This window comes from Oncorhynchus nerka, linkage group LG14 (genome assembly GCF_034236695.1).
Source record: "Oncorhynchus nerka isolate Pitt River linkage group LG14, Oner_Uvic_2.0, whole genome shotgun sequence".
Classification (NCBI taxonomy): Eukaryota; Metazoa; Chordata; class Actinopteri; order Salmoniformes; family Salmonidae; genus Oncorhynchus; species Oncorhynchus nerka.
This window is the reverse complement of record NC_088409.1, coordinates 59,978,998-60,005,528: the sequence shown is the minus strand read 5'-3', so window position 1 is coordinate 60,005,528 and position 26,531 is coordinate 59,978,998. Positions and strand designations below refer to the sequence as shown.

The 26,531-nt window shown below is 46.8% G+C and overlaps 2 protein-coding genes across 3 annotated transcripts in view; both read left to right on the top strand.

Moving 5' to 3' along the window:
* Window positions 1-14,658, top strand: part of LOC115141243 (pleckstrin homology domain-containing family G member 3-like) — a 47,260-nt gene extending 32,602 nt beyond the window's left edge. For both annotated transcript variants that reach the window (XM_065000220.1, XM_065000221.1), the window contains 12 exons: window positions 360-460; window positions 6,564-6,630; window positions 8,186-8,232; window positions 10,147-10,297; window positions 12,050-12,181; window positions 12,446-12,628; window positions 12,855-12,947; window positions 13,054-13,140; window positions 13,350-13,383; window positions 13,524-13,601; window positions 13,820-13,917; window positions 14,353-14,658. In XM_065000220.1, coding sequence (XP_064856292.1) covers window positions 360-460; window positions 6,564-6,630; window positions 8,186-8,232; window positions 10,147-10,297; window positions 12,050-12,181; window positions 12,446-12,628; window positions 12,855-12,947; window positions 13,054-13,140; window positions 13,350-13,383; window positions 13,524-13,601; window positions 13,820-13,917; window positions 14,353-14,550 — 1,269 coding nt within the window. In that variant the 3' untranslated portion in view covers window positions 14,551-14,658. The remainder of the gene's footprint in view (window positions 1-359; window positions 461-6,563; window positions 6,631-8,185; window positions 8,233-10,146; window positions 10,298-12,049; window positions 12,182-12,445; window positions 12,629-12,854; window positions 12,948-13,053; window positions 13,141-13,349; window positions 13,384-13,523; window positions 13,602-13,819; window positions 13,918-14,352) is intronic.
* A 58-nt stretch (window positions 14,659-14,716) lies between these two features.
* On the top strand, window positions 14,717-21,202 carry LOC135575055 (uncharacterized). The gene is made up of 4 exons (XM_065027215.1): window positions 14,717-14,954; window positions 15,162-16,809; window positions 17,104-18,262; window positions 20,758-21,202. The coding sequence occupies exons 1-4, from the start codon at window positions 14,889-14,891 to the stop codon at window positions 21,200-21,202; spliced, it is 3,318 nt and encodes a 1,105-aa protein (XP_064883287.1). The 5' UTR covers window positions 14,717-14,888.
* Window positions 21,203-26,531: the final 5,329 nt, after the last annotated feature.

Here is a 26,531-nt window from a genome sequence, read left to right as displayed (position 1 = left end):
GGAGCACGAAAGGAAAATGAAAAATATTGTAACAACGAGGCCTTTACCACTGCATTAATTGCCAGGTTTGCTTTCTTGGGCTTCTCGGTGCGTTTACAGTAAGGGTTGATGTAGGGCTCAAGTGTCCGTTTTTTCTCACGAAGAAAGCCTTCATGATTATTCAATTACAAATGACCGTAAGACAGCTATCAGAGAATCATTTGGAATATCTAAAGCTACCACGCTGGGGAGGGACGAAGGGAGGGACGAAGAAGGAACTTTTGTCCATTTGAGCAACTATGCTTAGGCATTTTGTGTTATGAAGTCAGAAACAAACGAACTTGAAGTATGAATCTCTCTCTCTCTTCTCTCTCTCTCAGGACTACCTGGGTTGCATCATTGACTGTGGGGACCTGCCGCTCAAGCCGGAGGAAGTCAGCACTCTGTTCTGCAACATTGAGGACATCTATGAGTTCAACAGGTGGGTTAGTGTGTGTTCTCTCTGTCTGCTTACACGTTAGACCTACTTCATCCTCACTGATCGCCACAGCTGTTAGACTGTATCAGCCCTGAACTGGGGTCGATGACATGTGTCCTCGTGCTTTTGTGTAGATCGTAGCTTCTGTCCATGAAAATGTTGCAGGTACGTTGGCAACGTCTTTCGTCCCAGTGCAATGTCTAATTGGTGATCAATACTACCACTTACCGTCAACAAAAATTGCAACTTCTTCCATTTTACTCGGCTCAATTTCACTCAGCACTGATTCATGTAAAATTCTACAACTATGGTGGTGAGAACTCTCCTGCAGCTACCCTTAAACCCTACCCTCCTTTCTCCTCCCTTTCTCCGCTTGTCTCCGTCCTCTCACTCTTCTGCTCCATGCTCTCTCTCTCGCTCTCTGTCTCTCTCTCTCTCTCTCTCTCTCTCTCTCTCTCTCTCGCTCTCTCTGCCGAGGCAGCTTGTGTACAGGCTGCAGCCTGGGTGGCAGTGATGTCCGTTTAATGTGCTGCAGACACAATGGCTGGCCCAGACCCCAGGCCTCCACCAGACAGACAATGTGCAGACACAGAGAGAGATAGAGAGAAAGAGAAACAGAGATAGAGAGAGAGAAGGGTGGGAGAGAGAGCGAGAGAGATGCAGGCAACAAAAGAAAGACAGCGAGAGAGACTTGGAATAAGTGATACTATCCAGCGAGCCCAGTTATGGTCACAACAGCTCTCAAGGTGAAGGTATACGTCTTAAGTCATGGCTCACCGCATTTCACATTCCACAACCAGAGAGGAGGCTTGAGATTGCTTATATGTGTGAGATGATGTTCCGTACACAGTGGCACGGCAGCGTATCTGAGATGCTCTCCGGCTAGATTTTTCAGATTGCTGTTTACACTGAAAGTAGAGATCCATTTATGTTTCCTGGAACCCAAGCGATTGGACTTTGTTTAACTGTAGCCTGATTTTCATCATTTCCCCATTTCAGGAGTGATGCATTGGTACGGTATTTCTGTTTATTTGCCTGGAATAGCGAACGTGTCAACGAAAAGCGTCAATCATTCCCATGTCATGAGTTCAGTTCATTCAGTGATGGGAACGTTGTGTAGGGAGAAATGGCAGGGATGAGTTTGGCCCCGGCAGCTTCCAGTGAAGCCCTGGGAAGAGTACCGCTCATATTTTTCCTATTTCCTCAACGCTCCTCGCCCTGCCCCCCTGCTGACACTTGTTGTTTTCACACTTCAGTCTCAATGCCCGTGCCAGGTCGGCTCTTTTCATTACATACCTCCCTCTACATGAGTAAGTGCTCCTAACCTGCCCCCTCCTTCTCCAAATCCAATATGGCTTCCTGCCCCCGGTTATCATGGGAAATGGCCTCACTGTTGCAGAAAGAAACAGAGAGAGAGAGAGAGAGAGAGAGAGAGGGATTTCTCCCATCTGCCCCAGGCTCTGTGCAGAGTAACTCATTGCAGTACAGTAGAGTATGTGCATCAGTGCCAGGGGTTTACCCCCATTGCTCGCTGCCGTGGGGCTAGCTGGTCCATAAATTACATTTGTTTGTAATGAGCAGAATGAGAGCAGTCAGTTCCCTAACAAGCTCCCAGGGAGAAAAACATTTCTTTTTCTAAAACTCTCTTTTTCTATTTTTCATCACTCAAAGTAGCGCACCGTCTGAGAGAGAAACAAGGATAGACTTCACCTTTATCCTCTTCTTGCCCCAATAAGTAGAGAAAAAAACTTGACCCTTTTCTCCCTCGTCCTTTCTCTTGTTCTGCCTTTCCTAAATCTCATCTCCTCATCGCTGTGGTATGCAGCCTATGTATCCTCACTGGTGTTGTTACGTCTACTTTCTTGGCCTGTTCTCCAGGCAGCATACGGATGTCGTTCGCCGTGGCCCGCCGCGGTGGACAAAGCCCGGGGTTAGAGCTCTGGACCCTGCTGTGAGCCGACCGCACCGCGGCGAGAGACAGGGCACAGCCTGGCGAACAGCACAGCCAGGACAGACAGACGTGCTCTGTACTATTCAAGTAGTTAGTGCGGTTAATCCTGTCCATCTTTATTAGATTCGCGGCTGAGTAGAAATTGTGGCTGAACGGGCCACTAGGACAGTCAGAGAAGTGCTGGAATGGTCTAGTCTGCCATGGAAAAAGGATACGGCATCACATATAGATTTATCTCTATGGATACGTGACAAATACGTGGAATCGTGACCCGTAACTTTTTCTAACCCAACCCATCATGAGAGACCAAGAGGCAGACACAGAGACAGAGAGATTAGTCAGGCCTGAGTTTATCAAGATGGCTTAACCGTCTCTTGCTAAGCACCTCTGTCCATCCTCTCTTTCGTCTCTCTGTTCCAAATCTCTCATATGGAAAGTTTGCCAGAGACGTTGAAATCCTCTGTAGTCTAATACAGCGCATGTGAGAAACACAGAAACAAAGAAACGGAGAGACAGAGAGCGATGGAGACTTTACTACAGCACATGAAGATGTTCAATTGCATTGTCTGAGTTCCATGATTTATCTCTTGTGTCTGTCTAAGGCCTGGTGCGAAACCAGGCCACGAACTCGCACGCAAAGTCAATTTCAACTAGAAACATAGACCTTTCAAAAGGAACTTTTTTTTTTTTTTTTTGGCGTGCAGCTGCTGTACTGTATAATGATAATGAGAAGTAGAGGATCTGTAAGAAAAAGCCTAATAAGAAGCAAATGTTCTGTATTGTATCACGGGTTTCAATGCTGGCCATGGACAGCGCACATTGATAGTGCATGACGTTACAGTATAAACAGATCAATTACCTCCAGTGACTGTGGATAATGGTTTTATTACCCGTTTGGTGTACCACCACTATTTCCGATACTGCCGGTATTTAAGTTGTGCCATAGAGTTGAAGTCTATTGGAATGTGGACGCGTGGCACCATAGAAATATAGAAGTAGAACAGTTTCCCTGTTCTAGTAATTATATTTCTATGTGTGTCTAATTCCTTCCATTTCTCATGGAGTAGACACGTTGCTTGTGGAACGTACATTAAGGGGCTGGGCTCCGGGGCCCATCGCTCATATCCCGGGGGCGGCCCGTGTGCGGTGACGTTTAGTCAAGCCTGGTTAGATTCCTCCACTACGTGTGATTTAGACCTCACTGTGACCCCTGCATGCTTGCCTGGGGTCACGGCTCCCATGAAGTCCCACACGAAAGACATAACCCCTCAGCCTCTCGCACCTGACCAGACTGAGACAGTCTGAGTGCTCAAGGCCACCCACCCCTTCACAGTCATCCTTGTGACCCGGAGAAGTCTGCCTGGCTGGGATCCCCCTAAACAGCCCTGGATCCATGCTGTCTGCTTTTATCTGCCGTGGCTCGTGTGGGAGTGGGTGGTGTTGCTGAGGATGTGGTGTCACATGAAAGAAGTTCTCACTTTTGAGAGAGGCGGTGAAGTCAGCGTGTGACGATACTCAGGGATGGGATTGGGAACACAAGGCCAGCAAGGTTCAAGTGCATATAAACATTCTCTGATGAAGGGATCTAGATAGGTCTCTGTTGCTTTTGTTGCTGGCACTTACTGTGTAGTTACTAAAGAGGAAAACAGACCTGCAAGTGCTTAAAATCTAATGCAGAGATCGCACTCCACGAGAGAGGGATGATTATTAAAGGAGAAGAAGGAGGGAAGTGAGGAGTACCGGAGGGAAAGAGAAGGGGGAACAGGCCGTATGGAAGGTATTACCTTATAAACACAATGAAAAGAGGGGTTCAGAAGTACGGACGTGGAAAGAACGGAACAGAGAGAAGTGAGGGAGCGTGTGAGTTCATTGACAGTGCGCCTCTCAGGTGACTCCCCTGTTTGACTGTAAGTCCTCGTGAAATATATACGACTGTAAAGGGATCATCTGTAGGAAACTCCTCTTTCCCCTCACAGTTCACCCTCGATCTTAGAGGATCAAATGCGCATACTTCAAATACCAGATTGTCGTGTGTCATATTTCACAGGGAAGAACAATGCGCGTACGGCGAGGAGATCAAATCAGTAGGCGTGACTTAAAACTGGACTTTTTCCCCCAGAACTCAAATATGGAGCATCTCTGTTCAAAGTCTATGGATGGAGTGTTTTCAAAATGAAAAGCTGGGAAAGTAATTAGTAGGGTTGGTTACAAGCATAACTCAAGTCCAAGGTCCTGACAGCCAAATACATTCCAGGGCTTTTGTCTTAAAGTACCAGGCCCTTCTAGTAAGTGCCAAGCCTTAATGAAATCCAACGTGAGGATACAAGTTTGCAAACATGCTGCAGCACTGCAGATGTAGTCTTGTTGAAAGCCCTCTTGCAGATGGAGGGGAATGTCTCCGTGGTGGCATGTTCTTTGTTCCCTCTTTCTCTTTGTCTTTGTCTGTCAACAACAGGATTCCCACATCAGTCAGGGCCAGTGGCACTCAGAGACACCCTGCTCTGTGGCCATTTGTAAAAAAACCACCCATAACTCCCCTCTGCTTCCCCCGAAACCCTAATGACGCCCTCTCACCACGGAGGGCAGCCGCGAAACAAGCCTCGTCTCCGAGGGAGGAGAGAGCGACGCGAAAGAATGAAGGGCTGCGGTTTCACTCGGAACCCCCCCCCCCCCTCCCGGCCGTATGAAGGCGAACTCCGGGTGTTTACAGAGCGCCTCTCTGTTTTCCTTCGGAAGAGGGGGGATCCCGAGAGACTGGCCAGTCCGGCGGCCCAGGGCCTCTCAGAGATGCAGGGAAGTTGGGCTTTGCTAATGAACGGAGTGTGGCTGGGCTGCTCATCACGTCGTGTAACCTCAGATACGGGCTGATGGGACCGCGGCGAACGACACCCTCAGTTTCAGCATGCTGTCCAGGAATGTGAGGCTAGTTGTCCATTTTGAGATGTCCCAGTAACCACTAGGGACGGCCATTACATTAGTCAACCTCCATCCTCTCCTAATCGGAGTCAGAATTCAAACCGTCATCACTATCCCCACTCCCTCAAATCTCCCCTCCTCACTACTATTCCTTACCTTTTCCACACTCTCCCGCCAAGAAAATCTTTCACCGATCATTTTGATTCATTCAGATACTGAAAAGAGAGACCCTCCGCTCTCTCCCTCCGCTGACATACACGAAGTAGGATGTTAATCAAAAGTTACCGGGTCCTGGAGAGAGGTTGCGTATGTGTTTCATAAGATGTCTTTCTATGGTGATGAGGAGGCTAGGGTGAGCTCGCGGCACGGGACCAAAGGTGAAACGGGTGCACGTGGTTATTTGACCCTTGAAAGCAAACACCCACCCACTCTCCCCTGTTAAAGGCAGTCTGATTCAGGTCTGTGTTTGTAAGGTGCGGGTGTTGCGGAGGGGTGGGGAGGGGGGCGGGTAGTGGGACAGCTGGAAGGGGGTTCTGGTTGGGGTTGGCTGATGTGAAGCCAAGGCTAGATGTGTCCCATCTGCATGCATTTAGGAGATTGTTTGGAAGGATCGGAAGGGGAGACATAAATGAATCCTTTGTGGAAATGGAGTTGGGCTTTGGGATCCATCCCTGCCAGGATCGTCTTCAACACCAGCTCCAAGAGCCTCGGTGGAGACGGAATAACAGTCTCCAAACAAATGGGGGTGCTCAGTTCTCATGAACTGTCCTAGGCCTTGACAAACTCACATGCACTCATAAGCACTGTACAGTGTCTACCAAGCAATATCTGTGCTATCCATTTTACATAGCAGTTTATGTGCTCATCGTTATGTGTTATGAGTAGTTGTTACATGGATGTTACAGTATTTGACAGTGATATGTTTAATCATGACTGAGGGCTGTTGTACTGATTCGTAGAGCATGAGTCCCAGGAATGTAGACAAGTTCCGTGACCTCTGTGTGTTTCATTGATAAGTTTACATTACTGCACTGGTGTTCTCATGGCCCATAACTGACCTACCTCTCTCTCTCTCTCTCTCTCTCTCTCTCTCTCTCTCTCTCTCTCTCTCTCTCTCTCTCTCTCTCTGTCTGTCTGTCTGTCTGTCTGTCTGTCTGTCTGTCTGTCTGTCTGTCTGTCTGTCTGTCTCTGTCTCTGTATGTCTGTCTCTGTCTGTCTGTCTGTCTGTCTGTCTCACAGTGAGCTTCTGGAGGACCTGGAGAGGAGTCCTCATGCAGCAGCCATCGCTGAGTGCTTCGTTGAGAGGGTGAGTCACCACATTGCTATGATAAAGCACAAACAATCCGTAAATTCACATTGCACATTTTTGGTGGGTATTCCAATGACCTAAACCAGTGTTTCCCGAATGGTTGGTCACAGCCAGCCCCTGTTGGGTCATGGCTTAAGACTGGCTCGCTGTGTAGGCTAATATGGTGCTTGTATTCAGTAGCTCTTTTGTTCTCTGGATGCAGAGCGCTGTTAAAATATCAAGCAAGCAGATCGTGTGAAACAAACTTTTGTTTTCGGCCAAGTAGAGAACCACAGCTGTTTGAAGTGGGCCGCTGACATTGGGCAGTGTGTCAGAGGAAATGTTTGTACTTGGGCTATGTGAGTGTGTGCAGGCCCGTGACCAGGGAGATGTCGTGATTGGTTCTGAAGCGGTGCTGGCGGTGATCCTTCAACTCGTGTGCTCACTACAGTTGAGTGGGTCTGCACACCCTCATGGTGCTCTACTCTAGTCGTCTGGGTAATGACACAGAACCACCGCTGACTAAACAGGAACAGTGAAGGGTCCAACCGACCAGGGGAAACAGGCTCTCCTTTGTGTCGGCTGGGAGAATGGCCAGCGTCTATGTCCCTGACTCCCAGGGTACGCCTCCATATGTGGGGCTCCAGACTGACACGCCTGGCCCTGCCAAAGCCGGACCAAGACACAAGAACCAGAATCCCATTTGCGGTCCAGGATCCAAGGGTGCCTATTCTTAGTCCCATCTCCAGCCTGTACTTTTCTCTTTGGCGCCCAAACCCTCTTATCCAGCAGGTCGCTATAGTTCTCGGCTATTGATTGGGCTACTGTTGTGGCCAATTATAGATGGCTGCGGAAATTTGATTAAGCCATTACCGGCAAGGTTATTCTGGGTTTTGCGATGCTTCTCTGAGCTAAGCTAACCTCTCTAAACAGTGTGAGGACAACGGCCCCTCGCTACCGCGGAGTGGAATGTGGGAAACGCAGTTCAAATGTGACCGTTTCTGCTTGGAATGAGGCCATTACGTGCTCTTAGTTTAGGTGCAGTAAGACACTGGGTCTGCATGGAGTCAGCTGTAGCCTGTAACTATTCACCATCTGCTAAGCTACGAATCTCAAACCCTATACCTGCTGGCCATATGTAAGACTGAGTGGTAAAGACACGTATACATGGATACACAACTGTTTTGGAAGGTAACATTCAGTTGACCTCACGGAACCGTTATCTAAACCTACTTAAATATAAAATGCAATTATTTTCTCATTCCTTTGCTTTCTGAGATGAGATGTTTAGATGAGATGTTTCTTGCATGAGAATACATGTTTACATAAGTCAGGGAATGGGGTTTTGCTACGAGATAGAAACAAAGTATTTATTTCTGAGTGAGGCCTGGAGAATGACCCTGGTGTGAGGAGAGGTGTCACATGATCACAGGGGGTCTCTCAGATGACAGTGATTTGTAGCAGAGGGAACATGGAGACCGACGCTCGGTGTCGCTGGTCTTTCTCACCTGTCTCTCTTCTCCCCACTAATGTAATCGTTTTTTGGGGGGGGGTTTCTCTTTCTCTTGTTTAGAGCGAAGCCTTCGACATATATACCCTGTACTGTATGAACTACCCCAAGTAAGTCACACACACGCACACACACACCGCTATACTGATGTGCCCTTGGGGCTGTCATTCGACCTGGATCATTGCATGATAGCTATAGTGAAGTGACCTGGGGTGAGAATGGAATGAATTCAATACAGTGGACAAGTAAAGTTCAATATACACATTTTCATTTGTTATTTCAATAAGAATACAATTGTATATGATGAAGGTGGGGGGGGAGGGGTACAGTTGTAATCACCATCCTTTGTGGAGAGACATTAGTGAAAGGGAAATTACTTTTATGGACATTGAGCACATTTACATGCACCAGTAATAATTCCATATTAAACTGATTGTGGCAGTAGGTCAAGTATGGCATTAGTCGTGTAAACACATTTACATTTACATTTACATTTAAGTCATTTAGCAGACGCTCTTATCCAGAGCGACTTACAAATTGGTGCTTTCACCTTATGACATCCAGTGGAACAGCCACTTTACAATAGTGCATCTAGGTCTTTTAAGGGGGGGGGGGGGGGGAGGGGGAGAAGGATTACTTTATCCTATCCTAGGTATTCCTTAAAGAGGTGGGGTTTCAGGTGTCTCCGGAAGGTGGTGATTGACTCCGCTGTCCTGGCGTCGTGAGGGAGTTTGTTCCACCATTGGGGGGCCAGAGCAGCGAACAGTTTTGACTGGGCTGAGCGGGAACTGTACTTCCTCACTCTGCTGATCTTAACCGGAGTACGGTCAAAAACCGAAGTAAACATGAGCCGATTAAAGCGCCTGATTTTCTGAGCCATCTTTCAAATTATTAGGACATGTAAACACCTTAATCAGCGTTCCAGCGGTGTATTTAATCTGTCCATGTGCCATTCCCGGGTAGCGCGGGCCTCCCTCTTATGCGGCAGCGAAGTGAGTCCTGAAAAACTGAACCTATGCATCTTGTAAATAGTTTTGACATACAAATGTCCGAACTCAGAATCAAAAGGTCTTCGCAAAAAATAACATGGCCACTGTGGTAGAACGTTTATTTTGGTTAGCGATTTTGTGCACTAGCTTGATTTCAGATGTGTCATGTAAACAGGATTATTAGGGAAATCATTCTTCTTGAAATGCACGTCAACGTTTTGAACAAACTATTATGTTAACCCGACTATCCACAATAATCACATTATCGTGTGCATGTAACCGTGCTCAGGGTCTTGATTAGCTTGAACTACTCAGTGGTCGGACAGACAAGTGAAACTAGGTGAATCCAACGAAAGACGACAGTGACTGACTTAATGATCGCGGTAAAGATTCGGTCACTGCTCAATCAGGCTAATTTACAGTATATTGGTGCGTGTAAAAATACAAACGCATCGCGAGCCTTTTGGAAGCAGCATCTTTCGCGCCACATCAATTCTAATCTCACGGGCCACTACTATTTGACTGGCAGATGTTTGAATAGCACTGGATCGCTGCCCGTCACCATGAAGATGTGGTGATCCACACGTGCTCTGTATAAACAGCCTTTCATGTGTCTGTCACAGAGAACCGAATTAGATTTGTTATAATATGTCGACGGTGCCGTGACCCTGTACCTGAGCTGTGTGCATTCATCCACTGATGTCTTAAAAAGACCACGTTCGTAGCTCAACCCCGAAAAGATGCTGTTAAACAGATATCTGAGCTTTTGCCTAAGAAAGACATCACAGTCGGACAGCAAGGGGAATGAAGCAGAATGTTCTAGTGTGCGTAAAATAGTTGCGTTCAGACAAAAAAGAGGCCCCTCTGAAGGGGGACCGGAGGCATACGCTGAACACATTACTGTACAATTCACCATGAGATGAAGTGCTGTCTGGCATAGCGATGAGCCAACTGATGAGTCGTACTGTGGACCCCCCCCCCCCCCTATTCCACCCCCAACATCCACCTCCACTCCTCCTGGATATCTTTCCCCAGCTCGGTGGCTGTTCTGAGGGACTGCATGAAGAACAAGAGCCTGGTGGGCTTCTTCCAGGAGAGGCAGACCACCCTGTGCCACTCCCTGCCCCTGGAGACCTACCTGCTGAAGCCAGTGCAGAGGATCCTCAAGTACCACCTCCTGTTGCAGGTCAGTATGGGTCATGGACTGGGTCAGAGAGACAATATGATGATACTGATCCAATACTATCAATGTCAAACTTATTCAGAGAATATGTACAACTCCTCTATATTGTACACAGAGGAAAGGTACAGGCCCCATTGTAGACTGTTTCCCTTCAATCCAAATCATCAGAAATCATCCTGTTTCTTACTCTGCACTCCTTGCCTTTATTGGTGTGTGATACTCAGCAGACCAAGGGTACAGCCAGCGAGTAAATGAAGCAGAGATTCTGTGAAATGAAATAAGGATCCTATGTTTAAACGCACACTCACAACTCATGGCATTTAACTAGCTGTGTTTGGACACTGATCAACGACCTCGGGTTCTCTCTCCAAGCCCACCTCTGTGGTGGTTGTTCTCAAGTATGGGTAGTTGCAGCACAATATGGTGTGGGTGTGTCGAAAGGAGTATGGAAAGAGAGAGAATCAGCTCATTTCAACGTTGATAAACCAGTGCGAATGAGGGAGTTATATTAACCTGAGCAACGGTGCGCTGGTCTATGGCCCCATTGGCCAGTGACATGAACGGGCAAAATCGAACAATAATCTGTGCCGTTCTATCATGTTGTCAACAAGACAGCATGGTGCATCGTCCAGAAACATACATCTCTTTCCCATCAAATATATGTTTGAATTTTCAAACTAGTTTTCATTGGGAAGGTAGAGGAAGCGTTTAAAAAAAATCAAAAGCAATCACGTTTGCATGTGAAAACACAAAATCCTACTCATTATCTACATGCTTCATCTAACCTAAACTAGCCACTTTTGTTTTGAGGAAACTTTTCCGTGGGCTTTGAACGGAGCATCTTAATCACACCCGGGCCAGATAATCGAATCCCTTCATTGTCTGGTGCACCGGTGTTGTGTGGAGCTGCTTGCGGACATGAGGTGCTTCCCACTGAGCAGCTGTACCACAGTGTTGCAGGCGGTAGCTAACGTGGCCATTTAATTTTTTTTTTTTTTTAACCTCCTATGATTTTATTTCAAGTAGGATAGCAGCCTACACAAGAAATAACTCCTATTGAAAACCATTTAGATGTCACCTTGATACATACATACAGTCGGCAAAAACACAGAGGCACAATGCCCTTCGCTCTCGCTTGCCAAGCACTTACTGTCCCGCAACGGTGTGGGAAGGAGATGCCTAGTAGCCAACGTTAGGGTGACAGTCACAGTAAGAACACACACATGATCAGTACTTTTAATAAAAAAATAAACAATCGTCAGTTTTTATAACCGAAATTTTTAAATTACTGGTGTAAAACTAACAGTGAAATTACAACCCAGACTCATCCTCTGGCTTCAAAACAGAAGTTCTAACTCTTGCGGTACAGTAGTCGCCTTGTTACTCCTTTCCTTTCGACACACCCACACGTCCATACTCCGGTCGCCATATTGAGCTGCAGCTACCCCCTTCTCGTTATACAGACACTAACGCTTCGAACACACCAACAGCATTATCTGGATGTGTATGTAACAAACGCTTAACATTCCCCTTCTGCTACCATTTCTGTCAAGCCGTCTACACATACAGTTTGTCGTATTCGTTCGATAAATCCAACATATGCATCACACCGAACGCACTGCAACTGCCTCTGCAAGGCAAACGCAGCGTTTCATTTGAAAAGAATGTAATTCTGGTGTGCCAAAATGCAATAACACTGACGGTGTGATCGAAGCGTAATAGAAGACTAACCTCACTATCGCCCCCGTGTGGCAGGAGCTGGCCAAACACTTTGATAAAAGTGACCCTGGCTACGAGGTAGTGGAGGATGCCATCATCACCATGACAGCCGTGGCCTGGTACATCAACGATATGAAGAGGAAGCAGGACCATGCCGTCAGGCTGCAGGTATGGACCACCATACAGCTGTTGTCATTGAAAATATAACAAAGAAGTTAGCTTTTGTTGCTGATCATAATCTATGACCCTGAACTGGCTGTAGAGGTCAGAGGTTAAAAGTCAAAAGAGGTTAGAGGTTGCAGAGGTCTTTGGACACCTCAGTCTCCACTACATCTGGAGGTCTTTGGACACCTCAGTCTTGACTACTGTTTTTGAAGATCAGAGGTCAAGCTGAGGTTAACACAAACACTGTTTTTCTTTTGACTCTGGCAGGAGGTTGAGAGCTTGTTGACCAACTGGACAGGTCCAGACCTGAGTGGCTTTGGGGAGCTGGTGTTGGAGGGCGCCTTCAGGGTTCAACGGGTCAAGAAGGAGAGGGCATTCTTCCTCTTCGACAAGATGCTGCTTATCGCTAAAAAGAGGCTGGAGCATTTCATCTACAGCACCCACATATTTGTGAGTGACTCGCGGACACCGGAATGAATTGATCAGATTATTGTGTTTCTGTAAATGCTAGGAGCATGTATCAATAGAGATGACGCCTACACCAATCAAAAAAGTATAATGTTTTTGTTGCTTGATTCTCTATCATGTACTGACACCCTTATTTCCCCTCCACTGTCGTTCCTCTCGTCTTTCACTCTCCCCTTTCCCTCATCTCTCTACCCTCCTCTCCAATCAGTGCTGTAACCTTCTTCTCGTAGAAACCATGAAGGACCCCCTGTGTTTTAAGGTGTCCGATCAGACCATCCCCAAACAGCAGCACATTGTACAGGTACGTGTAAACCACTATCAAATTACAAGTGAACCACTATCAAAGGACAGGACATTGTATTGTGTCAGGCCAGTGTACTTGAACTACCCTCCTACCCATGTTACAGACCAAAAACCAGGAGGAGAAACGCCTTTGGCTGCACTACCTCAAGAGGCTGATAGTGGAGAACCATCTTGCCTCTCTACCCCAGAAGGTAAGGCTTATTGTACATTACTGTAAATGTTGCCGATATGAATGGCAATACTTTTCAGCCAATACAACACTGAAGGCTGTGGCTAAACTGAAACAGAGAATATTGTAATCACTCTGTTAGGATGTGCAGCCACCTTGTGGCTGTTTATAGTTACCGCAAACACTGTCACAGGTTGAGCAATCATTGAAATACCCGGATGTATTTTTCAGGCAAGGCAGGTACTCGGTGACAACTTCTGTCAATGTGAGTTTCATGTCATTTCAAACCATCATACGTTCATACACCTACACTTTTTGCACTTTCAATTTACACTGTATTTGACACCAATTGTGCACAGTTTACAATCATGCACAACTCAGTAACTCGCCATTTATTTTTCACAGCTCCTCAGTTTGATCAGGATCGGTTAAAAAAATCATCTCCAAGATGCGATGAATACCATCGAGGCAGACGCCAATCAGGTCAGGACAAGCCATTCTTACCTGTAATGCACCTAGTGTCTACTTTGTGTGTCAACGACTTTACTGGTTTTAAGCATATTTTTTTACCCCAAAGTTGGATGAGGGTGATGGCTTCTTCTTTGTCATAAATCTAACAAATAACAAAGCCATTTTGCCATGTGCCTGTCTGGTCTGTGTTTGTTGAGTTAAATTAATTCTGTGTGTGTGTGTGTGTCCAGAGCCCCCAGAGTTCATCTACACCCCAGAGAAGGCCAAGAAGAGCCTTCCCTGCTGCTGGAGGGGAACCTGTCCTATCGCCGTGGCAGGAGGCAGTCTGGTGAGACTTCATGTCTATAGACCAGGACCTGTCCACAAAGCGTCTCAGAGTAGGAGTGCTGATCTAGGATCAGTTTAGCCTTTTAGAACAGAATGAATAAGATTATATGGACAGATCCTAGATCAGCATTCCTACTCTGAGACAATTTGTGGATACAGGCCCAGGGCCCACATACATCAAGAGCCTCAAAGCAGAAATGTTTATCAAGGATCAGTTTTGCCTTTTAGATCATATTTGAATCAGATGATATGGACAAGGAGGACCTGATCCTAGATCAGCACTCCTACTCTAAGACGCTTTATGAACAAGGGCCCAGAGAGGAATCACTCACTGCACAGGACTTGGACTAAACATACAGAGCTTGAAAATATGAATTCATAAATGTAATAATTGGAAATGACTCATTCTTAAATGCTTATGGCTGTTTCTTTCCAGCTCCAACTAAAGACTTGGAAACAGCATATCATGGTGAGAATTTTCTTAAAGGATTCTTGTTTATCTTGTTTCCTTGTAGTGCTTCAGTCTGTCAGGGCTGAAAGATTTGGTACGTTTTTAATGGAAAGTAAACACACCCTTGTTTGTTTCCCCCAACCATTCCTATCTTCTCATGACATCCAGTCTCTTCAAAGGTAAGCTTGATTCAGACTGGTTTTTCCCCTATCCACCCACAACTGTCATACACATCAGATGATATCTCATTTGCAAGAATAGTACATGAGTAGTACACCTTCCCTTCCTGACATTCTCCATCTCAGTGTTGATGTTCATGTCCATCTCCACAGGCTGGCAGCGAGGGGAGCTGTGTCCTGGGGCAGATAGCCTGGGATTCTCAGGCAGCACCAACACCCTGGCCTCCTCTGTGATGGAGGTGGAGGCTGAGGCAGAGCGTCCGGACCCCTGCCTGGGCCTGGAAGAAGAGGACCTACCCCCCCTGAGCGCCCCCACCCACCCTCTCCATCACCGAGGAGATCATGCAGTTCATTAACCAGAGCCGCGTGCGAGAGGGCATGGCCGAACTCAAGCCTGACATAGTATGGGTGGGCTATACTCTCTTTCACAATTCACACACTATTAAACAGCTGCCATGGATTTGAAGCAACCTGTGTCACTTGTCTAGTCACTAGACATCAGTGTCTAGTTTTATGAGCTATCAATTTAGTGCTGCATTACTTCCCCATGTACGTATAGTAGGAGATGCGGGGATGACTTGACTTTTTTTTGTGTCTGTTTCTGTCTCTCCACAGGATTCACCCCTGGATGAGTCTCTGGAGGACCCAGCAACTGAGCCACATCCATGTCCACTTGCTCAGCAAGGAAATTACCTGCTGCTTGCTTCCCCTACGGAGGAGACTTACGAGTCACAAGACCCCGATCCCAATAGTCCAGAGGAGATAACAGTGCAACTGGAGGGGAGCAGAACCAAAATGGAAGACCAAACTCTTCCACCATGTCTGTCCAGGGAATCCTCAGAGGAGGGTGGTTGTGAAGAGGGAGAGTCAACACCTTTGCCAGCTGATGTCATAGAGGAGAGGCCTCAGGAGGAGAGCACATCAGCCAAAGAAACCGGGACAGTTGGGGAAAGAAATGCATCCGAGGTGGAGGACGATCAAACGTTCAAAACCTCGACGCCACTCTCTCCTGTAAACCTCCCAGACGAAAGAGAGAGGGAGAAGGAACTCTGCTCTGACCTTCCCAACGAGGACAAGCCCCCAGAAGCTCCTCTCTCTGTCCCAGAGCACACTGTACAGAGCCCTCTGGCGCACAAGAAAGAGACCCAGCTCACCAAGTCAGACAGGCAGATCATCGAGAAGATCCGCAGCTACTACGAGGCGGCTGAGGCCGAGGCAGGAGAAGCAGGAGAAAGTGACAGCAGCCCCACCGCCAGGAGAAACAGCTTCTCCCTCATCATCCCCACCGGCCTGGTCAAAGACTCCGTGTCCCACTTTGCTGTCTTTGGCCACCAGGACAGCCTGTGTGACTCGGAGAGCGGGCGCTCCGATGGGGGGGCAGAACCAGAGCCTGAGTCAGAGCTCCCCTCTCCTCTTCCGTCAGTTCCTGACCAGGGAGAGGGAGCCCTCAGCCCAGATTGTTCCTCCACTTCTGCTGCTGGTTCCCAGGAAGACCACAGCCAGGCACCAGGTCAGGGTGAGCCTGCTCTGGAAAAATGTAGCAGGTTTGAGCCAGGGAGTGAGCTGCCCTGCACAGAGCTGATGAAGGATTGGAAAGAGAAGGAGAAAGTAGGAGCCCCTGTTAGCACAGAGAGGGAAATCATACCAAACCTGTCAACAGACATCACCAAAGAGCCCTTATTCAGCGACGAAGCAGCCAAAGTGATCACAAAAGGCCAGCAGGTAATCAATGGCCACAAACCAAGTCCAAGTGATCCGGACACAGAACCTAAAGAGGCCCAGAAAGACTCCACTGTCCCTCCACCTACAGGTCTTCATGACAGTAAGACCGCCCCAATGTCCCAGGCTGGGTGGGGTACAATCAGAGACAGGAGCTCCCTCACTGGGAACCTAGAGGGCCTACCCAGCCAGATCAAGGTGGGCCGCTGGTCCCGCCACTGTAAGATGGTGTCCTCCAGCCGGACCCTGTACGAGGGAGCAGCGGTCGCAGACGTGGCGGGGATAGGCCTGTTCGAGGCCAGCCCCGGTGATCCATGTCTGGTGGAGAACTCCGAGAGAATCCTCAGTAAAGTTCAAATGCTGGCTCGAATGTACAGCGCCAAGGCCAGCATCATGAAGGTGCCACTTCACCACAAGAGGGTGTGTGTGGGTCATGCACCGTGGACCGTCACCACCAGGCACAGCGTCCCTCCTCAGGCCCAGCCGCTACAGCAGCATCAGGAGGAGAAGATTACAGTAAAACGAGCTCAGAGCCATTCCACTGGTCAGTACCTTTAGCATCCTGTATAAATGGCTATGATTTGATTAGATAGTGTAGTGGTGAGGATATGTAAAGACTTGTTGGTGTCTTATTGTTGAATTTGAGTTGTTTTAGTAAGCACTGCTAAATAATGGAAGAACACATATAAACTGTGGTTTACCATGATTGATAGTGAAAGTAAAGCCTTCATATGGTTGGTCAGGAAACACAACAAATAAAACATGACATGCAAAGCCTCCATATTGTTTATCAGTGAATGACAGTGTTTAGGCTGATTTTTTTACATTTAATTTACAGGCTGCCAGGAGATGACTTCAGTTTCCTCAGAACCCCAGCTCTTTGGCCACATCCTTGTCAGTGAACAGCTGTCCCCCACCTACCGCCAGCAGGAGAACAGCTGCGCCCTGACCGGACCCAGGGACAGTGTTTCCAACCTGGAATCCACATCCATTGCCTCTCCCCCCTCCTCCCCTCTGACTACCCCACCAAAAACCTCTCAGGTTAGGCCTGAGGAGGTAGTGACTACTGCTCTGGAGGGGAAGCTTATGGGGAACCAGTCTGAGGAAGTCATCTCAGGAGCTGAGATGCGGAGGCTTCACCCCAAGAGGGCCTCCCCAGTCCAGGAAGGCCCCATCCAAGGGGTAGGGATGGAGTTTCCAGCTGATGGTTATCCAAGGACCCCAGAGAGGTCTGTGAATCTCAGCAGGACTTGGGCAGAGCAGAAAGGACATAATCTGTACTCCATTAGGGAAGATCCTGCTCTGGGGGCAGTAGCAGCCTCTTTAGCAGGCCCATGTGGGAACAAAGACTGGTCTCCAGGGGTTGGAGCTGCAGAGGAGCTGCTGAAGACCATTCAACAGCAGGCTCCAACTGAACCAGAGACAAGCCAGGTGGTGAAGCCAGACAAAGCCTGTTTAAACACCAAGATAATGCCGCCTTATGTGGCCGGTGGGGCTGAGAGGGGGAGCTCACCCCAGATGGCCCCTGGTCATCAAAGCGAAGCTGAATCCACCAAAGCCAAGTCACAAGATGGCACTCTAGATGATCGGGATGTTTCACCTGCGGCACCAAAGATTTCCTCTCACATCTCCGACACATCTCCCACACAACAGAGGCCCATCTCTGGGCTAACTGAGGGGTCAAACCCCTTAGTGTGGAGTCCCACTCAGTCGCCTATGACTGAACCCATGCAAGCCACACATACATCTGGTCAGAGAGTCAAGGAGTGTCAAGTCCCAGAGGATCCCAAAGGAAAAGAGTGGGACATGGTTCCCCGTCCGTGGTCATCGCTCCAAAGCCTGATGCCTACACCTCCGTCAGGGGTGCAGTCCTCTGACTGTCTGCCTAAGTTCACCAGCCAAAGACCATCCAACCTGCACCTGCCCACTACCAAGGGCAGAAGGAGCCTCCCTATGAGTTGGAACGGATCAAACAACGCCACACTCCCCAGCCAAAGGTACAGTATTTAATAGGGCTTAATACAGTAGTAACACAATTTCACCGGTCCATAGCTTCATTCTTCCACTAAGAATTCTTGTAGAATAATAGGCAGAATCTACTACATACCCTAAACCGATTTGTGATGGTAATGGGGGTCAAATGTAAAACTGGAGAAAGATTAAAGGAATGTGCCTCTGACCGGAAGTGTGCAAATACTGTTTCCTGTTTCTCCACTAAGAGTTCTGACAGAAATTCTATGAATCAGGTAAAACAGTGTTATTCACAGAGTAGATGGAGTAGATGGAAAGAAAGCATTTTACAGTGCCTTCATAAAGTATTCATACCTCTTGACTTATTCCACATTTAGTTGTGTTACAGCCCAAATTCAAAATGGATTAAAATATATTTTTTTCTCACCCATCTACACACAGTACCCCATAATCACAAAGTGAATACGTTTTTAGAAAGTTTAGCAAATGTATAAAAAATGAAATACAGAAATATCCAATTTACGTAAGTATTCATACCTCTGAGTCAATAGATGTTAGAATCACCTTTGGCAGCAATTACAGCTGTGAGTCTTTCTGGGTAAGTCTCTAAGACCTTTGCACAACTGGATTGTAGAATACTTGCTAATTATTCTTTTTTAAATTCTTCAAGCTCTGTCAAGTTGGTTGTTGATCATTGCTAGACAGCCATTTTCAAGTCTTGCCATTGATTTTCAAGCTGATTTAAGTCAGAACTGTAACTAGGCCACTCAGAAACATTCAATGTTGTCTTGGTAAGCAACACCAGTGTTTTAGGTTATTGTCCTGCTGAAAGGTGAATTTGTCTCAGTGTCTTTGGAAATCAGACTGAATTAGGTTTTCCTCCAGGGTTTTGCTTGTGCTTAGCTCTATTCCCTTTACTTTTTTTAAACTCCCTAGTGCTTTCCAATGACAAGTCTACCCATAACATGATGCAGCCACCATGCTTGAAAATATGAAGACTGGTACTCAGTGATGTGTTGTGTTGGATTTTCTCCAAACATAACGCTTTGTATTCAGGACATAAAGTTAATTTCTTACCCACATTTTTTGCAGTATGACTTTAGTGCCTTATTGCAAACAGGATGCATGTTTTGAAATACTTTTTATTCTGTACAGGCTTCCTTCTTTTCACTCTGTCATTTAGGTTAGTATTGTGGAGTAACTCCAATATTCTCTTATCACAGCCCTTAAACTCTGTTAAATCACCAAATCTCTGAGTGGTTTCTTTCCTCTCCGGCAACTGAGTTAGGAAGGACGCCTGTATCTTTGTAGTGACTGGGTGTATTGATACACCATTCAAAGTGTAATTAATAACTTCACCATGCTCAAAGGGATAGTCGATGCCTGCTTTTTTATTTATTTTTATCCATCTACCAATAGGTGCTCTTTGCGAAGCATTGGAAAACCTCCCTAGGCTTTGTGGTTGAATCTGTGTTGGAAATTCACAGCTCGATTTAGGGACATTACAGATCATTGAAATCATGTTAAACACTATTATTGCACACTATTAGTCCATGCAACTTATTATGTGACTTGTAAGGCAGATTTTTACCCCTGAACTTATTTAAGGGTTTGAATACTTATTAGCTCAAGACATTTCAACTTTTCATTTTGTATTCATTTGTAAACATTTCTAAATGCATAATTCCACTTGTATATTATGGGGTATTGTGTGTCGGCCAGTTACACAAAATCTACATTTGATAAATTTTACATTCAGGCTGGAACACAACAAAATGTGAAAAAGTCAAGGGGTGTGAATAGTTTCTGAAGGCACTGTAGATGCAAAGTATGTGAGAAGGCCCCTGACATGGAAATAACTGTGTTTTGTCATGAATGTCCAGGTCGTATCGAGTGGGAAAATGTTCAACAGTTCCTATTTGACTGTATATTAAAAAATAAATTGTTGTATTTTATTTTGTGTACATTGCAGCTAAGAGCTCAAATTGCATATACAAATGTACAAACGTACTATCAATGTAGCTTATTTTCACAAGACTGAGTAATCGCTGCCTGCACTCCCTCTCCTCTCCTCTCAATTTTGCTTCTCCTCAAGCCAAGTTTTGTGGCAGTGGCATTAATCAGTCCCTCCAGGGTTTCACAGGGATTTTCAGTGATAATATGCATGGCAATATGCGAAGATTTAGTTGAATTTGTAGCGAAAATGCACTGACGAGGAAAAAAAGTTTGTTAACATGTGGCTTGATTGAAACATATTATGTGGTGAATGTGCAATGATTGGTTGAAATTCCGAGCACTCTTTTTGTACTGCGTTGATGGGTCACTTCTATGCGATAACATTGTGATGATTTGGTTTTTCTATGCTGAAATAGTGCGGTGATTGGTAAAAATTTGCAACCCCTCGCATATTGTGTGTGAAATTGTAGATTTTGCATAACAAATTGCCATCACAGAATCCTGGAGGGACTGATTAATGAAGTCTATTAATTTCCTCTTCCTCTATGCTTTCCTTTGGTTATAGACTACCACCTTCTCCACTGAGGTCCAGAGAGCCAAGTCAGGATCCATCACTCCCATCCATCCATGCCTCTGGGTTGTCCCCCGTCAGACGGCCTTCCTCCCAACCCTCACTGGAGAGATCAGCCACCATGCTTCCAGGCATTGGCCAACCCATGGATGCCAAGCCCCCCTCTGCCTTCAGCCCCAGTCTCTACCAGCACTCTCCCTCCCCCATCAGGGACTCCCTGCTCCTCTCCCACCCTTCTGCCTTGACCAAGTCCCTGGCTGCCTCCTGCATCAGCCAGTCCATCAGCCAGAGTCTTGCCAAGAAGAACACTCGCCTCCAGGACCATGCCACCCCTCACCCAAACAGTACAGCCCCTCTGGCTCCCGCTCCCACTGCATCCCCACTGAGGATGAGGTCTCCCTCCCCCAAACTCACCTCTGGCCCGAGTGGCCCCCTCTGAGTCCTGGCTATGCCCATGCTTCCTACACCAGAGATGGGAGCCAGCCACCTAAGTGTCCCCTTCCCCTCTCCGGTCTACTTCAGTCCGCTCCAGCCCATGCGCATCCCCAGCCCCAGCCCTGTCCCCCCACCGTATCGCAGCCAGCACTCAGTCTCCCAGCCCCCCAGTCAGCCTGCATCACACCGCCTTTTCCTCTGCCTCTCCACGGCCCAGGCCTGCTGTCCTACACCAGCCACGCCATATTGGTTTGAATGGAAACAGTAACAACAATAATAACAATAACACCACTAACGGAGGATGGGTCGTGAATCACCGGAAGCCACCGTTAGCGAGTGCCAATAGTATACCCCATCCCCATGATCCTCTTTGGAGTGGTTCTGCTCACACTCTTAACAGGGTGGCAAGGCCCTTCTCTGTCTCGGAGCCCAGCTCACGAGTGCAGTCCCGTCCCCTTCTCCCTCCCCATCTCCATTCAGCAGGATCTGCCTCCTCCCCCAGTCCAGAATCATACAGGCCCCTGATGAACAAGCCCCCCAACCCTAGAAGCACCCGGGCAGGAGGGGCTTGCCCCTTCAATCACCTGGGCCTCTCCCTGGAGCTCCCCAGGGCCTCCTCAGCCTGCTCCTCAGGCATAACCTCCCCTCCGCCCATTGGGGTTCCTGCCAATGTCTGGGGAGTCGCCGCTCCTCAGCCGCGGAATGCCAAATTGGCATTTCCTTTCTCCTCCATTGCCTCACCCACATGGATAGATGTTTATCCCCCCTCCATTCAGAGAAGCTCCAGCACCACCTCCCCTCCCCATCTGGTTTCTCGCCATGCTCTCCAACCCATTCTCAGAACCTGCGGAGGACCAAGGGAAGCAGCCTGCCCTTCCTTAGCCTGGCTGACCGACCACCCAGTCCAGTCAGGAATGGGAGGGGGTCTTGGGGAGAGAGCGAAGGGTGCGGGTCTGTGGGTGCAGAGCAGGAGTCTGTTGATAAGCCCCGAGGGGGATCCTGCTCCTACAGTGGCTCCCCATCCTGCATCAGCCCCGGGGCCTTGTCCCCTGTCAGACTGGCCCCTGGGAAGAGCACCCACGGCGAGCAACACTTCACCAGCATTGCCTGGCCCGACGTGCGAGAACTCCTGACCAAGTATGACAGTGGGGACAGCCCTGACCAGAGTGCTCCAACCTCCCTGTCTGGCCTCAGGATGAATGGGGTGACCCAGACCTTGGGGAGGACAGTTGCCGGAGCCACCTGATCTGTGCCTATGTGCCTCGGGCCTCCCAGCCCCAGACACGGGTGCGCCCATCCAGTACCCTCACAGGAGTGAGCCAAAGCCAGAGGACGCTCCTCAATGCAGGCAGCCAGAAGGACTCTAAAGACTAGCTATGCTACCACTGTGAACCTGCAGATTGCTGGCAGTGGACGTATCACTTCCTTCAGCAACACCCAGGTGAGCCTGAACCAGACCTTATCCCCCGTGGTAGACAGCCAGGGCAGACGGAGGGTCAGCATCAATGCCTGCAACTTTACCCTTCCCGTTCACCAGAACTGCAAGAGGCTGTGAGGGGCTACGACTGGGCGACCTCCTCCAAGGTGCCTTATGCCTCAGTGAAAGTCTAAATAGGCACTTTACCCAGAAACAGTGGTGATCATAGGGATCCTATGAGATATAACTCCAGGTAATATGGTAAAGAATTACATTAGACTTAATTGGACTGTAGATTGAATCACCTGTTCTTTCAGATGACAATCTGACAATGTCAGGAATTCTGCAACCAACCCCCATATCACCACCCGCCACCTAGATCACTGTCCAACAGGACACGACTGAACCCACAGACAAATTAGTTTGCCAGTGTCGTTTTTCTTCGTCTTTTTGTTGTTTGTTGTTTCAAAATCAATTCTGTTTATTCTGTTCAACAAAAAAACGATGTCTTGTTTATCAAACTCCTGCGTTTGTGCTTGTGGCTGGCATGGTAAAAATGGTCCATTCTTTTTTAAAAAATTTTATTTATGAACTAGTCTTATTTTGTCTGCATTTCTGGCACTTAATTGTATGTCTTTATTTTGCACAATGTCCTCAGCTGTGTGCGTAGTTAAGACGTGTCTGTGAAGGTAGCTTTTATTTCAGACCAAATCACGATGTTGATGTTTTTATGTGTTCTAACCTATGTAGTTTTACCAGTGGTTCATGTTGAAAAAAATACATGATTTATTTGGTTACACAAGAGCAGAAAATAAGGAAAATAAGAGCAACAATGTTCAGGGAAAACAAAGTGCAAGAACATGAATGGTGACTCGACCAACATGCATTTTTATTGCTACACAACACAGTGTCTTCAGGCTACATTGGCCCGTTTTGATAGCATAGGCCTAACTACTTTTTAAGTACAGTATTTAAATATCAGATTTGAAATTATGTGAACTCCGTGGTCAAAAGACTCAAAGAACAACCACTGTGTCTATTACTGATGTGCATTTCAGTTATTTGTACTCCTATAATAATAAAAATATTAAAGACCCTTTGATGTTGTCTGTCTCCTTTATAAATCCTCCCATTATACATTATGATATTGATTAGTCAACATCCTGGAAAACATAGCTATTGTTGTAGGAAATTCACCACTAAGGACTCAAATTCAAAGTAAATTAAGCAATCTTTATTATCACGGCCCGGAGAGGTTCACAAACGCAATATAAGCCCAATGAAAACTTCCCTTTCAGTCCTTATATACTGCTACACATACAAGTTATATAACCATGATTTACATGATTCATTATTCATCATTAACGTTGATTCCTGCATGTGACTGACTGATACCTGACGAGGATTCTTCTCTCAAAGCTGAGACCTTGTATCGCGTATTTAGTCCCAGATATGATTTATTTTATTTCACCTTTATTTAACCAGGTAGGCCAGTTGAGAACAAGTTCTTATTTACAACTGCGACCTGGCCATGATAAAGCTGTCACGGCTCACATCGTAATGAGGATCAGACCAAAACGCAGCAAGGTATGTGTTCATGATTCTTTATTAACCAAAACACTTGAACAAAATAACAAAGTGAAAAAAACTAAACAGTTCTGTAAGGTGAATAAACTATACAGAAAACAACTACCCACAAAACACAGGTGGGAAAAGGGCTGCCTAAGTATGATTCCCAATCAGAGACAACGATAGACAGCTGTCCCTGATTGAGAACCATACCTGGCCAAAATATAGAAATAAAGAAACTAGAATGCCCACCCAGGTCACACCCTGGCCTAACCAAAATAGAGAATAAAAGGCTCTATATGGCCAGGTGTGACAAAAGTAAAGCAGTGCGACAAAAACAACACAGAGTTACACATGGGATAAACAATTGTACAGTCAATAACACAATAGAAAAATCTGTATACAGCGTGGGCAAATGAAGTAAGGGGGTAAGGCAATAAATAGGCCAATAGTGGCGAAGTAATTACAATTTAGCAATTTACACTGGAATGATATGTGCAGATGAGGATGTGCAGGTAGAAATATGGTGTGCAAAAGAGCAGAAAAACAAATATGGGGACTTGGTTGGATGGGCTATTTACAGATGGGCTGTGTACAGCTGGAGCAATCGGTAACCTGCTCTGACAGCTGACGCTTAAAGTTAGTGAGGGAGATATAACTCTCCAACTTCAGTGATTTTTGCAATTCGTTACAATCATTGGCAGCAGATATCTGGAAGGAAAGGCGCCAAAGGAGGTGTTGGTTTTGGTGATGACCAGTGAAATATACCTGCTGGAGCGCGTGCTACAGGTGGGGTTTGCTATGGTGACCAGTGAACTGAGATAAGGCGGAGCTTTACCTAGCAAAGACTTATAGATGACCTGGAGCCAGTGTGTTTGGTGACGAATATGTAGCGAAGACCAGCCAACGAGAGCATACAGGTCGCAGTGGTGGATAGTATATGGGGCTTCGGTGACAAAATGAATGGCACTGTGATCCAATTTGTTGAGTAGACTGTTGGATGCTATTTTGTAAATTACATCGCCAAAGTCAAGGATCGGTAGGATGGTCAGTTTTACGAGGGTATGTTTGGCAGCATGAGTGAAGGAGGCTTTGTTGTGGAATAGGAAGCTGATTCTAGATTTAACTTTGGATTGGAGATGCTTAATGTGAGTCTGAAAGGAGAGCTTACAGTCTAGCCAGACACCAAGTTGTCCACATATTCTAAATCAAAACCGTCCAGAGTAGTGATGCTAGTCAGGCGGGTGGATGGGGGCAGCGATCGGTTGAAGAGTATGCATTTAGTTTTACTAGCATTTAAGAGCAGTTGGAAGCCACGGAAGGAGTGTTGTATGGCGTTGAAGCTCGTTTGGAGGTTTGTTAAAACAGTGTCCAAAGAAGGTCCAAAAGTATACAGAATGGTGTCATCTGCAAAGAGGTGGATCATAGAATCACCCGCAGCAAGAGTGACATCATTGATATATACAGAGAAAAGAGTCGGCCCAAGAATTGAACCCTGTGGCACCCCCATAGAGACTGCCGGAGGTCCTGACAACAGGCCCTCCGATTTGACACACTGATCTCTATCTGAGAAGTAGTTAGTGAACCAGGCGAGGCAGTCATTAGAGAAACCAAGGCTCTTGAGTCTGCCGATAAGAATACGGTGATTGACAGAGTCGAAATAATTGGCCTGGTCGATGAAGACGGCTGCACAGGTCTTTTATCGATGACGGTTATGATATCGTTTAGAGCGTGGCTGAGGACCAACAGTGACCAGCTCGGAAACCAGATTGCATAGCGGAGAAGGTATGGTGGGATTCGAAATGGTCGGTGATCTGTTTGTTCACTTGGCTTTCAAGACTTTGGAGAGGCAGGGCAGGATGGATGTAGGTCATATATAATCAAGATGGCGCCGATAGATAGAGCAGTCTTGCTTCTAGCTCCTAAGCATCTTTGCAGTTTTTTGTTTTTATGTGTTATTGGATAATAAAGTTGACGAGCTCAGGGTGAGTATCTCCTTCCAGAGACACATCAGGGATTGTAACATACTCTGTTTCACGGAAACATGGCTCTCTCGGGATATACTGTCTGAGTACATACAGCCAGTTGGGTTCTCAGTTCATAGCGCAGAATTGAATAAAGATTTCTCTGGGAAGAAGAAGGGCGGGGGTGTATGTTTCATGATTAACTACTCAGTGTGATTGTGATAACATACAGAAACTCATGTCCTTTTGTAAACCCATCTAGAAGAAAAAGAAACGCACACCTATTAAGACGAGGTGCTGGCTAGCGGAGTAGAAACTTGAAAATAAAAGAGAGCCGCACACTCTTGGAGCTCAGATGCAAAATGTAATACCAACGTTTCGAC

Excerpts from the sequence above, each read along its gene's own strand:
- LOC135575055 (XM_065027215.1), top strand. The coding sequence starts at position 14,889 with ATGCAGTTCATTAACCAGAGCCGCGTGCGAGAGGGCATGGCCGAACTC. Across the intron at positions 16,810-17,103 it reads AGCTCAGAGCCATTCCACTG|GCTGCCAGGAGATGACTTCA; the intron begins GTCAGTACCTTT and ends TTTAATTTACAG. Across the intron at positions 18,263-20,757 it reads GCCACACTCCCCAGCCAAAG|ACTACCACCTTCTCCACTGA; the intron begins GTACAGTATTTA and ends CTTTGGTTATAG.